Below are 14,805 nucleotides of genomic sequence, written 5' to 3'. Positions count from 1 at the left end.
TTATTTGCCAACTTCCACAGAGTGAGATGAGAAGATTGATTGAATCAATTGAATCTCTGTGCATCACTTTTGGAGTTGTCGGAGGTTGTATCTCTTCACTTTTGACGGAGCTAGGCTAGCTGATCCCTACTGCTTCCAGTCATTGTGCTAAGCTAGGCTAGAATGCACCTGGACCTCTGGGGGAGATAGCAAATAAGTGTATTTCCCAAAATAAGTGTATTTCCCAAAATAAGTGTATATCCCAAAATAAGTGTATTTCCCAAAATGTTGGGTGTTCCGTTAACCCTTTCTGCACCAACAACGGGTTAACCTCGTGTTAGCCCGCCAATCGTTGAGCGCCAGACAACGAGTATACTCGTTATTGGATCCGTTTTTCTTTTATTCGCTATTGTCATTCATAATCCATCGAGGCAGCCTGTGCAGGCTGTTCTGAATGTGTCTGAGCTCGCAGACGGTCAACACCGCCGCCTAACGCCTTGCGGCCGCTATTGCACTCCATTTCAAACGATGTAGTTTGTTTTCTGGGCCGAGCTGAGCCGTGCGGGCGGGGTTTAAATACTCCGGCAAGACAATCGCTTACAACGATGCATCAACTAGGCTGCCCCCTCCCCCCTCGTTCATATGCAATGCCGGATAACGTGGGACGGACTACCGCGACCAGTACTTGGAATGGCGATCAGATAATTGGATCATTTTTTTTGCATTACATCAGAGACAAGGTAAGGACAGTATATATCCAATCTTGCGTTGATCTGATCTTTTTTTCTCCCGCAATCGAAGCTGTCTGTGTGGAATGTGTGTGTGCTGTTTCCCGTTGGTCACATCACAGCACGGAGGGGCGCCCCGCTCCAAGCCCCCTTTCATGCGTGCATGAGGAGACATAATAACAATAATCTAGCGTTGATTTCAGGAAGATTCGATAATCAGGCGAAAAATGGCAACGTGATAAGCCGATTTAAAGGGGACCGGCATTGCTATTCCTAGCACTATTTGGGCAACTTTACACAATTCCTGTGAGTCTATGGAAGACATCTGTAAGGTTTATTTAAAAAAAAATCATTGTTTTATATTCTAATTGAATACTCAAAAGCATCATTTTCCAGCCTCAAGATTTCAGCCTGTTATTGGCCTGGCTCCGCCCATAAGCACTTTCAGTGGCAGTCATCCACACAGTCTGCGAGTGGCAGACAGAGAGAGAGAGAGAGAGAGAGAGAGAGAGAGAGAGAGAGAGAGAGAGAGAGAGAGAGAGAGAGAGAGAGAGAGAGAGAGAGAGAGAGAGAACTGTGTAAACACTCTGCGTGCAGGTCCCCTTCTCTATCTCTCTCTCTCTCTCGATTCGGGAGCATAAGCTGTAGCGCGGCACAGTGGTAGACTTCCTCGAACGGGGAGAGAGAGAGAGAGAGATCACTGTGTAAACACTTTGCGTGCAGGTCCCCATCTCTCTCTCTCTCTCCCGTTCGAGGAAGTCTACCACTGTGCCGCGCTACAGCTTATGCTCCCGAATCGAGAGAGAGAGAGATAGAGAAGGGGACCTGCACGCAGAGTGTTTACACAGTGATCTCTCTCTCTCTCTCTCTCTCTCTCTCTCTCTCTCTCTCTCTCTCTCTCTCTCTCTCTCTCTCTCTCTCGATTCGGAGCAGCTGTAGCGCGCAGCACAGTGTGTATGTGTGCTCTGTCGCGAGGGTCTATCTCTCCTGTTCTCTGCCTGTCAAACCCCGTTTGGGGAAGTGTCGCGTTACAATGAAAATACTCACCGGCGCATCGTGACGTCACGTTGCGAGTCAAATCAGAATGACCTAATTAACTGGAGCAGGAAATGGTCTGACCTGAATGAGAGCAATCGCCAATATGGTATTTAGACACAAAAACACATTGATACTAACTCCTATTACTATAATACAATGCTAGAGACTCAAAAAAGACATTTATAATGCATGTCACTTTTAACTAAAGGGCTGTTTTTGCGTCTTTTCCTGGGATTACTCAGAATCACTCAAACTATGCTCATATTCACCACGGTATAAAACGGAAATGTACGGATGAAAAAATAATCAGTTTTTTGCATGTTGACCAGGAGAAACTCACTGACAATCAACAACGTTATTAGATCCATTGCTATAATATTTAATATAGTTTTAGCACTCGCAAACACGGCATTCTCTCCATTAAACAAAGCGCTGGCACAAACGGCCATATGCCCACAGCGACCTCCGGCGGTCAATGTGTTAAGGATGTGCATGTGTGTGTGTGTGTCTGTGTGTGTCATTGGCCAGGAAGTGGATTTCTGTGTTCGAGTTTCCACGCCAACTGTCTCCAGACGAAGGGGAAGCTTTGGAGCTTCACAGCATGTCTGGGACGTCTCTGAATGGACTGCAATCTTAAGAACCCCATCCAACAGCCAATCAAACCCCCTAACAACTCAATGCAACTGCCAAACAAAGTGGAATAAGTCACAACATCACAGCTGTATAGTCCATTACTGAGAGAACAAATCTATCTGCACTTCATGGACTCAATATCAAGATGGAAACAACAGCGATAGTGCAACAGTTTATTCATATCAATATGGAAACAACAGCGACAGTGTTTCTCTAAGAGTTTATTCATATCGATATGAAAACAACACCGACAGTGTTTCTCTAAGAGTTTATTCATATCGATATGAAAACAACACCGACAGTGTTTCTCTAAGAGTTTATTCATATCAATATGAAAACAACAGCGACAGTGTTTCTCTAAGAGTTTATTCATATCGATATGAAAACAACACCGACAGTGTTTCTCTAAGAGTTTATTCATATCGATATGAAAACAACAGCGACAGTGTTTCTCTAAGAGTTTATTCATATCGATATGAAAACAACAGCGATAATGCAGTTATTATTAGTAAACGGTTAAACAGTTAACAGTTTATCTATTCCTGTACCTTGAGAGACATGGTGTTGATTCTCTTCCTCTGGTCTTGCTTCAAGCCGAGCCTGGCGTCTCTCCGAAGCGTCTTCCACGGCAGCGCTGGCGACGTTGATGTTCCCGTTCAGGTCCAGACTGCTGTGCAGGTGTGCCTGGTTCTTCTCCCTCCAGACGGATGCTCTCGAGGGCGAGGTGGTGGTGATGGCTGCCCTTTGCAGAGGCTTTGATGATGGCTGCTCATTAGTGCCCCTGCATGGGGTATGTCAGGAGACACACACACACACACACAAATTTATGAATGCACACACGCACGCACGCACGCACACACACACACACACAAACACACACACACACACACACACACAAACTACCCACAGAAAACAGCATACAAAAATTACAACAATCAAAACCCAAACTTCCCAGAGGAAAGAGGCAACACAGTGGGAGAGAACGTACCAGTGCATAACACACAGTGGGAATAACTACTCAGTCAATATGAAAACAGCACAAACAGTCAGCTTGAGGCAGAGATAATTACCCAACCGAAAACAAGTGAGGCAAACAAAAACACCCCCAAACAACTCGTCAGCCAATTAGCTTGAATAAACATGGCGACTACTAATGTTGCTCTGGTTCTGTGCAGCCGGCACTTAGAGCACGCGGGGGGGGGATCAACTGACCAAGAGGCGGCGATCGATCCTTAGAATATCATTGAAGAATGGTGTCAAAGAAAGAAAAGTCATAAAAAAAAGAGTTGCACGACTGCACCCCGTGTCCCAAGACGATGGAGACGGGTTGAGGTCCCGACTGCCCTGGAGCTGGATGTACCCCTGGAGCTGGATGTACCCCTGGAGCTGGATGTACCCCTGGAGCTGGATGTACCCCTGGAGCTCGATGTACCCCTGCCGGCCTGGGATCCAATCACACCAGCACCCTCTCTCCTCTTCCCCCTCCTCAGGCCTCCTACTGCCTACACTATAGAAAAACTAAATACTTAAGGGAATCTGGTACTTGCTCTCCTAATCAAATAAAAAGCCTTGTTCTAGACCAGGCTATAGCCAGCCCCTCTCCACTCTCCGGAGCAGAGGGAATGAAACCCCAGTCATCAGCTGACTCCTGTGAACACCCCACCCACCCCTCCTCAGGAAGAGTCTGTCTCTGTCTCTCTCTCTCTCTCTCTCTCTCTCTCTCTCTCTCTCTCTCTCTCTCTCTCTCTCTCTCTCTCTCTCTCTCTCTCTCTCTCTCTCTCTCTCTCTCTTGCTCTCTCTCTGACCCCCCTCCCACAACCCTTCTTTTATATTCTACACTCCTCAAAGGCTGCTGTGGGAGTAGTATCCGTGATAAGGTGCTGTGCTTCTTCAGCGGTGCCAGCCAATCAGGACAAAATAACTAACACTGTACGCTGTTACCATAGGGACGACTCTCACTTGGCCAGTGGAAGTGTTATAAGGTCCATCCTGTATGAATACTGATTGGGGTGAAGTGTTTCAAGTGTGTGTGTGTGTGTGGTGTGTGTGTGTGCGTGTGCGTGTGTGTGTGTGTGTTAGGGTTGGGTCATCGTGTGTCAACTCTATGGGGGCCTATTGCTATTGATCCTATTGTGGTGATTGAATGCCTCGGTGGACCTATTGCTTAATTACTTTATTGCTATTGTTATCATTGCAATTTGTATTCAATGTGTTACCAAAATAATAATATATGTCATATATAATCACAAACCTATTCTATAATATCCCATATTCATTATAGAAGTTCTAGGCATCTCCGTTTTAGAATTAGAATTCACAACGACGAGGTCAGCACTCAACTACAATTACTGCACTTCCTAGCTCTGTCCACAAGGGGTCCTAAAAAGATAACAGATGCACCTAAATACTAATCGCCGAAGACGGAGGACAACATGGTCAAAAAAATTACGACCACTTTGCAATTTGTCAATCTTGGGTTTCAAGCCTAACGGAAAGGGAACACCAAAAGATGTGGACAAACCTCTCTGATCCCCCCCCCCCGTCGAATAATGATCCCCGTAAAATGATCGACAACAACCAATCTTCATGACCATTTGAGAGCTAATCACCCGACTGAGTTTGCTAGCTTTAACCTCCAAAATGGTCTAAACAGAAGATAACAAATTGTAAATACATGGTAGGCTACAGAATTTATTCAAATAAATAAAGACAATGGTTTATGTATGTACACCTTCAAATGCACCATGGCAGTGTTTATCTGGCAAAAATAATAATTAATAAAAAATGGTCCAAGCAGCAACAGCTGTATTCCATTGTCCAGAATAGTGCAGGCCAATATCCTGATGCACCAACCAACATGTGTCTCATAGGGGCAACTAGGAACAATGGAAACAGAGTCAATGTCATTTTCATTATTATTAGGCTACCTAAAGGTATTATTCCTTGAGATATGGAATATCCATGGTATCTTATATCCTCATGTTATATTATCGTATAGCTTACGCTCTGCACTCTAGTGGAACCCTATCCCTTATCAATCTAATACTGAATAACTTTCTTCACATGTACACACCCATCCTCCTGGCCACACCCACATCCGCTCCTCTACACAAGCGGGGTCGTGGCCATACTAACAGCTCCTTCCCTATTTTCACCACCGTAGAAGTGACTGTATACACCACTTTGAGTTTAGTGCCGAAATAGTTGTTGGAAAGGAGCTACGTGGACATTGTATCTTATTTTTCTCTCTCTCGCAATTTTACGAGAAAAGCTAAGACATAATGTTTGCACCTTCGGAGGGTTTGGACGCTCGCAATGTCACCCTTCACCAGCGCTTCACCATTGCCGCGTCCTCCGTGCGTCGTGGGGCGTCTCTGGCTCCGCAGTCGTGGCAGCCAGATACGCCCGGGCACTTGTATCCTTCCGGCAAGCAACAAGCCCTTCCGCATTGCTCTGATTGGCCGAGCGCGCGCATGCGCATGAGCCGCGATAAGTCCCTCAGCCATTAACTCGAGTTAACCTAATTTATACAAATGGAAGTATTGATTTCGCCGTAACGAATCATTAAAAAAATATACCGTTAACTGGAATATGTTGTTTCTTTACACATATGTTGGATTATGTAATTGGTTTGTCATGACAAACCAATATAAAATCGCGAAATTACATGCATCATTGTTTACAATGAACGGCGGGGCTAATCGAAAGGACTGGACACGGACAAGTTAAACTAACCTAAAGTTAGTTGTTCACCAACAATCTACAGACACCAACAAACACAGAACCGGACTGTTATATTAAATTAATTGATTGCTGTTTAACTTGTCCGTGTCCAGTCCTTTCGATTAGCCCCACCGTTCATTGTAAACAATGATGCATGTAATTTCGCGATTTTTTATTGGTTTGTCATGACAAACCAATTACATAATCCAACATATGTGTAAAGAAACAACATATTCCAGTTAACGGTATATTTTTTTAATGATTAGTTACGGCGAAATCAATACTTCTGTAACTGAGGGGTTACAAAACCCTGACTGTATTAAAGATTGTGATAGATTAAACCACTGCTAGGTATGTACTTTAATTACTGGCCAGACAGTACATCGAATATATGGTAGACACTCATAATAACACGGCACTGACAAAGAAATATCATTTGAGGGTATTTATTATTATGCAATAATTGGTTACAGATATGAGAATTAGGGTCGCGCTTGTATGGCGAAGAATAGGCATAAAGTCAGTCAGTAGCATAAGTCAATGGGAATAAAATAATTCCTACGATGGGGTACTAGGCTAACGCCGCCTGGCGTATAATGGCAATTATAGAGGGCAACGCTGGTACCGCTTGGAGACAATGGGTTCCTCCCAGAGTTGTAAGGTCTGGAGGAGAAAGGAATGTTCGGATACTCAGTCTGATCAATTGAAGAAGAAGGGGATTCACGTACAGAAGCCAGTCCTTGTAATCCAAAGCTCAGCATCAAAAGCAATAACTGTAATCCAATTGCACGATAGCAACGATGATAGCCAGCTAGCCTCGGTCCATGAGGCCAGCCCGAATGTAGATCCTCACAAGGTTAAATCCAAACGACAGTGGAGATTAACGATGCTCTTCTCTGGGTAATACGTTCCACAATCAATATAATCCAACCAATACTGGTTCTGCAATCGCCGCCGTCGGTTCTCCTGTGCACATGTCCAGTAGGTTCTCCGACTAGGCCTCCTCGTGTGCTGGTACCAATGTGTCATGTACGAAGGTCTAAGAATAACAACCGGAGGGCGGCACATGAGCAAAAGCAGCCTCTCTCAGTAAATGCATTTAAGTCAAGGTCCCAGGTAGAGGTAAAAGAAGACACAACACAAGACGTTTTCCAAATAGTAAATTATATATTGAATGGAGGTAGGGATTTAAACCTCCTCCATGGTGCACAGGGAAAAAGGTAGGGGAGGACAAACAAGACATACATATAAGGCAACTCAACCAAGATAGACAAACCTTGAGGCTACTGTACTATGTGGCCGTGTGAACATCAAAGAGCACACGGTTCCATACACAATGTGCAGAAAAAGGCTGACACAATCATCAGTCCATCAGGTCTATGGCAATAGGGCTAACTGCATATCCATACTATATGAATATACATATATATATATATATATATATATCCCCACGCAGTGGCAAACAAAGGCAACCTCATACACTGAGGTCACTGGAAAATGACACAATGACGCGCCCGACGTGTGTGTGCTGTCAGCTACTTGTGCACCCGTCCCTCTTGATGTGATTGCCATCAGCTGTCCCTCATTAGGCAATCAGCACCCTTCAGTATAGGGACGGGCAGCACCTGACAGGAAGAGAAGAAGAGATATCATTAGCTCTCATGTTCACACACACACACACACACATACAAATGATACTAATCTGATGTTCACATGGTCTTCCAAATACAGTAATAATGATAATGACCAACCCACGTACGTCACACCTCCCCCATAAGAGCGAACCCGCAGGGTTAGCAAAACATTATCACTTATTATCAACCAACATCCGATTAGCACCAACAGAACAAAAATAAATAGAAATCACACTCCATATAGGCCACATGCATCAGCCGTCAGAACGGGGCCGGTGCATTCCTCCTACCGAGGCCATAACGGGAACAGGACAGGCACCGCCATTACGTTCACCCTCCTGTAGCACAAAAAGAACGGAGAGACACATTAGCCATGGGAGTTAGAAGGCAAGAAGAGTCCCAGGGACCATGGCCAATTGAAGCTAGCCCCTTTCTTTTTCTTTTGTCAGGGCACATAGCCACTCTCCCCACGACCTCCCTCATCGCCACCGGACCCCGACACACGAACCGCTTACCGGGGTGCGCACTCCCAACATCAGCACTATGCGTCCTGCAAGGCACAACAGAACACACCCCAGCATGTGAACCAACAACCCCGTCACATCCCAACTCCGACGACACGCGGGCAGAACCTTTCACTAGCCTATTCACATGACACCAGCGTGTCCTCCTCCGCCGCCCGGGCGCATGCAACATATACTTAGTGGCAGACACCCTTCCTTTTACCACATAAGGTCCTGAGAACCGGGCAGCGAGTACAGTACTAGGCGTGGGCAGCACAATAAACACCTCATCCCCCGCCTCAAAATGCTGCGCCACCGCCAATTTGCAAAACTCACCACAGACAGAGTCACCCAACGCTAGACCTTGGTCTCGCTTCCGCTCCTGTACCCTAGGGACAGCACAAATAGAAGGAACATTGGGGTGATTATCAATCAATGAGTTAGTAAATGGAGCGTCTCCAACCTCCAACACAGGGACGACCTTACCCCCAGCGATATCATTCCCCATGACGAAATCCACGCCCTTTACGGGAAAACATGGGCGAACCGCGACCGGAAAGCAACCTGTGATCAGTACAGACTGTACATGCACCCTATGCAACGGCACGCGCACACACCCCATGTCAATACCTCTCACCAATTCACTCGACTGACAGGAGTCCACATCCAATGGTAATACATCAGCCAGGATGAACGATTGAGCGGCTCCTGTATCACGGAGTATTCTCACCTGCTGGTAGTCCCCAACTTTACCCGACAGGGACACATAACCATCAAACAAAAAGGGTTCAAAAGAGCTATGCTGGTCAGGACATGACCCCGTACCAATCAACCTTTCGGGTCCTGGACTGACTCCCTGGTCTCCTGTCAATCCCTTAGCGCATGACAGTCCTTCACAAAATGCCCTTCTTTTTTACAATAATGACACACCTTTTCAGATGGCGATGAGCGAGGTCGGAATGGTCGCTCGTCACCTCCCCGAAACGGCGACCCCGACGGAGAAGACGCGCCCCCTCCTACATACTCGTCATTTCGTACAGAAATATATTTGTGGGTCATTGCTAACTCGTCACACAAAACCGCAGCTTCCTGGAGGGTAGAAACCTTTCGCTCCTCCAAACACACAATCATGCGTTCGGGCACAATTTTTTTAAATTGTTCAATGAGGATCAACTCGCTCAAAGCCTCGACCCCACCCACTTCACATGCTTCACACCAACGAGTGAACATTGTCCGTTGTTCCTGGGAAAATGCCACATGTGTTTGCGAGGGAGCTTTACGTAGTGCTCTGAACCGTTGCCTATATGCTTCCGGCACCAGTTCATATACGCGCAAGACAGCACCCTTCACTTTCTCATATACCATGCTGTCCTCCTTTGATAACAACTGGCATGCCCCCTTAGCCCTACCTGTGAGCTTATATCGCAATAATAGTGCCCACTGGTCCTTCGGCCACTGTAAAGCCCACGCGACCTGCTCAAAATCAGAAAAATATGCTTCCACCTCAGACTCCCGAAAAAGGGGCACCATAGAAATATGCTGCCCAATATTAAAACTGCCCTGGTAACTTTCAGATGAGGGAGAAGAAGAGCCACCACTCTCCAGTTCCATCCTCCTTATTGTAATCTGGAGCTCTCTATCCTTCTCCTTCCCCTCTTTCCTCTCCTCTCTGTCTCTCTCCTCTCTTTGTCTGTCTCTCTCCTCTCTGCTCTCCTCTTTCCTCTCCAATCTGTCTCGCTTCTCCCTTCTCTCCTCTCTGTCCCTCTCCTCTCTTCTCTCCTCTTTCCTCTCCAATCTGTCTCTCTCCTCCTTTCTCTCTTCCCTGTCACGCATAGCAGCTCTCTCCTCTGAAACAGAGGCACGTCCTGAGTGTACAGAATTATCACTGTCAATCTCCTCAGCCTTGGCACCGCTACCCCTCCGTTCCTGTATAGCACCACCTGTTCCCTCACTGGACTCACCAGACGCCTCGTCATGCGTGACGTCCTCCGAGTCATTTCCCCCAGCTACGGGCGAACTTAATATCTCCCTATCAACCAACCCAGCGAGCACAATTGCTTTCACCTCCTCTTTACTTTTTGAACTTTGGACCGTAATGCCATAATGCTTGGCGACCCCACACAATTCAGCTTTCGTGCAGTCATCAATCTGATCCCTCGTAGGATCCGCCACAAACAAATCCAAAGTAAAAGCCGCCCCAGCCATAGTCCCTACAGAATATGACTACACCACAAATAACCTACGCAAAATAACACAATAATAATAAACGAATCACAGGTGGCAAGCAAATAACCCCTCACCTACTCCACAATATCCGTGCGTAACACATTTAATCATTTCATTCCGTAGTATAAAATTCAACCACTCTGATTTACTGCCCACATCTACCATCTATGAAAACAATAAATGCTGGTCTAACCACCTCAACTATGAGTCACCTGTGTCACTCTAGCCTATCCCAGCTAAACTACTCCACTAACTGGATGAAGGCTACACATATCTTCAGTCGCTTACCGATTTCATTGCGCGCTCCACCGGAATCACGACTCGTGCCCCCCACCCTCTAGCCAAGCAGGTGACCCCCCCTGTTACCTATGTGGCAGAAAAAACAGATTAGTTCAAGCGTATCACATACAACAATGGTTTACATCAATCAAACTGTGTAGCACGGACAATGGAACCACACTAACTTACCAATTAGAAAACGCTATCTTATCTCACCTGACATGCTTCAATCGACAAGTCACCCCGTTATTTTACCAACAAGGAACCATACAATTGCGCAAACTAACGAGCCCCCATGTCATGTACGAAGGTCTAAGAATAACAACAGGAGGGCGGCACATGAGCAAAAGCAGCCTCTCTCAGTAAATGCATTTAAGTCAAGGTCCCAGGTAGAGGTAAAAGAAGACACAACACAAGACGTTTTCCAAATAGTAAATTATATATTGAATGGAGGTAGGGATTTAAACCTCCTCCATGGTGCACAGGGGAAAAGGTAGGGGAGGACAAACAAGACATACATATAAGGCAACTCAACCAAGATAGACAAACCTTGAGGCTACTGTACTATGTGGCCGTGTGAACATCAAAGAGCACACGGTTCCATACACAATGTGCAGAAAAAGGCTGGCACAATCATCAGTCCATCAGGTCTATGGCAATAGGGCTAACTGCATATCCATACTATATGAATATACATATATATATATATATATCCCCACGCAGTGGCAAACAAAGGCAACCTCATACACTGAGGTCACTGGAAAATGACACAATGACGCGCCCCGACGTGTGTGTGCTGTCAGCTACTTGTGCACCCGTCCCTCTTGATGTGATTGCCATCAGCTGTCCCTCATTAGGCAATCAGCACCCTTCAGTATAGGGACGGGCAGCACCTGACAGGAAGAGAAGAAGAGATATCATTAGCTCTCATGTTCACACACACACACACATACAAATGATACTAATCTGATGTTCACATGGTCTTCCAAATACAGTAATAATGATAATGACCAACCCACGTACGTCACACAATGTATTTAGTCCACGCGCACTGGCTAAGGTCCACTAGCTAAACGAACGAACTGCTGGGTAATGCTACACACGAACGAACTGTTGTTGGCACGATACACAATAAATTAGCGACTATTTACTTCACATTAAGCTAAGTCGAACTTGACGTTACTGCATAAAATCTGACACCTTTACTATTCAATTCGCACATGGTTCTCAACGCTCTGTTAGATGCACTGCTGCTCACTTCACTGTTACCGAACTGCTGAACAACTACTGTTCGCACCTGCCACAGCATATATACTTAATTGGCTATCTAGTGCCAAACCTCAGTTCTCGTCTCGAATCAATACGCTGTCTCCGGGCATGTTACGACATGCCCGGGCTCGCCTTTGAACCTGACTTTGGGGGCTTGCGGTCTGGCGCCGATGGCGTTATCCAATAAGGAAAGCGAATATTACTATGATTCGAACGCAGGCTTAAAGGGATATACCGTGTATATATAAATAATATACAATGTATATAAAACAATAAATGTAGATTCTCAGCTTTAATCTGGCCCTTCACAACAGCCGCCTCCTAATTAGTCCGCACCTAATTAGTTAAGGGAGACAGATTAATAGTCCAGTCAACTGCTCAATATCTGTTGTGAGGAGTAGGGCAATCTACAAAGTCAGTGGGTCATGGTCGTCATCAGGGGAGTCAGGGATCTCCGGCAACTCTATCAGCCTCGCCACGGGTCGGGTGTAGGTCCGCCCTTGGACTATGACTTCTGCCGCTCTGACCTTCCCATCGGCACCAGTGATCACTTTGCTTACGCGGCCGGCCGGCCACATAGCTCGTGGTAGTGACTGGTCTATGATCATAACGACTGTGTCCACTTTCAGGTTGTCCCTGTCCTTCACCCACTTCTGACGGGCTTGGAGGGACGGTAGGTAGTGGAGGAGGAAACTGTTCCAAAACTGGTCAGCCAATACCTGACTGTATCTCCACATTCTTCGGCCGTTCGCTTCTTCAGGTCTGTACACCGCCTGTGGAAGGGCAGGGTCCAGCCGCCCCATCAAGAGAGAGTTTGGGGTGACTGGGTCGAAGTCTGCTACATCACTTGAGACGTAACCGAGGGGCTTCGAGTTCAATACGCCCTCGATCTCCGTGAGGACTGTCGTGAGGACTTCTTCCGCCACGGTCTGGGCCCCAAGCACGGCGTACAGAGCTGTCTTCATAGAACGGACTTCTCTTTCCCAGGTTCCCCCGAAATGAGGGGCGTTCGGGGGGTTGAACTGGAATTCGACCTGATAGGGAGCGAGGTGGGTCTTAAGTTCTGGGCCCATGGCCTGGAAACTCTCTCTCAGCTCTCTTTCTCCGCCTTTGAAGTTTGTCCCTTGATCAGACAACAACGCAGACGGTTTTCCTTTTCTTGATATAAATCTCCGGAAGGACATGAGGAATGAATCCGTACTCATGGTCTGAAGGAGTTCTATATGCACAGCTCGTGTGGTCATACACTTGTATACAATGCCCCACCTCTTCTCTGTTCCTCTTCCTTTCTTGACGTAGAGCGGGCCGAAGCAGTCCACGCCCGTGGAGTGAAAGGGCTTCTCGCCGAGTCGGAGGCGGCAGGGAGGCAGATCGGCCATCATAGGTATACTGGGCTGTGCTCGCCACTTGCGACAGTCTAGACAAGTCCGTTGGAAGCGACGTACTGCTTCTCTCCCTTGCAGTATCCAGTAACGGCGTCGGATCTCAGCGAAGACTCTCTCTGCCCCAGCGTGGTGCACATCATCATCGTACTTCTTTATGATAAGCTCTGTGACCTTGTGTCGGCTATTGAGGACGATAGGATACTTGACGTCATCCGTTAAGTCCGGGGCCCGTTGCAGACGACCACCCACCCTGATGAGTTCATGGGTGTCGAGCTCGGGGGCCAAGGTGAGCAGTCGGCTGTCTGAAGGGATTGGCTTTTTTCCCTGCAGGCAGTCTAGCTCATCTGGAAATGAGTCTCTTTGGGCTCGCTGTAGCAGAAGGAGTTCTGCCTCTGCGTAGTTCGATGCGTCAATGTCTGTGGTGGGGGGAGCTCAGGGTGGTGCCACAAGAATGTCTTTATCTGAGCACTCTCCAAAGTTAAGCAGTCATCTATGTTAGGGTCCGTGGGGGCTGGGACGTGCGTCAGCCCGCAGAACATAGACTTCTTGATCTCTGCCTCCTCTTGACTAGCCTCCCGTGGTGTGGGGGTAGGCCACTCCTCCTCCGGGAGCTTGAGGAACTCAGGACCGTCACTGTAAATGTTGGGACGTGTGAGGTCGTCTAGAGACATCCCCCGTGTGATGACATCTGCTGGGTTTTGCTTGGTGTCAACGTACCTCCAGCACGCTGCTCCTACCAAGTCTTGAATCTCGGTGACTCTGACTCCCACGAAGACTTTGTATCTACAAGAATCGGACTGGATCCATGTGAGTACAGTCATGGAGTCTGACCACAAGATTGTCTTTTGCACCGTTATGGTGAGTTCACGTTGTATCAGCGTGGCGAGTTGCGCGCCTACCAGAGCTGCGCAGAGCTCTAGACGCGGGATAGATTGTTGCTTGCGGGGGGCTATTCTTGAGCGAGCCAGGACGAAAGCTGTGTGTACTTCTCCTCCCTCCTCTCGGGCTCGCAAGTAAGCCACCGAACCGTAGGCTACTTCCGAGGCGTCACTGAAGACGTGCAGGTCCATCTGACACGTCTCCAGCCGCACTGTGGGTGGGAAGTAGCTCTGGCGAATGTTCACATTTTGGAGCGAGCTGAGTTCCCTCTTCCACTCTCTCCAGGTGGAAGCTAGGTGGTCGGGTATGGGGTCGTCCCAGCCCTGCTCCTTGTCCCACAGTTCTCGCACGAGCATCTTCGCCCGAGTGGTGTAAGGTAGGATACACCCCAGCGGGTCGTATTGGCTTGCGAGTGTTCTGTATACGCTCCGTCGAGTGGTCGGTAGAGGGGTCGACCTTCCCTGCTCCTGGGTCAGGGGTGTGTGCTTATAATGGAGCGAGTCTGTTTTGAAGCGCCAGACGAGGCCCA

The 14,805-nt window shown here is 47.3% G+C and overlaps 1 protein-coding gene across 1 annotated transcript in view; it reads right to left on the bottom strand.

Annotated features, from left to right (window-relative positions):
• kndc1 (kinase non-catalytic C-lobe domain containing 1) overlaps positions 1 to 14,805 on the bottom strand; it is a 199,415-nt gene that overhangs the window by 31,718 nt on the left and 152,892 nt on the right. The window contains exon 16 of the mRNA XM_084321925.1: positions 2,927 to 3,159. Coding sequence (XP_084178051.1) covers positions 2,927 to 3,159 — 233 coding nt within the window. The remainder of the gene's footprint in view (positions 1 to 2,926; positions 3,160 to 14,805) is intronic.

The sequence above is a fragment of the Notolepis coatsorum genome, assembly GCF_963971535.1.
Source record: "Notolepis coatsorum genome assembly, chromosome: 9".
NCBI lineage: Eukaryota > Metazoa > Chordata > Actinopteri > Aulopiformes > Paralepididae > Notolepis > Notolepis coatsorum.
This window is presented reverse-complemented; position numbering and strand designations above follow the sequence as displayed.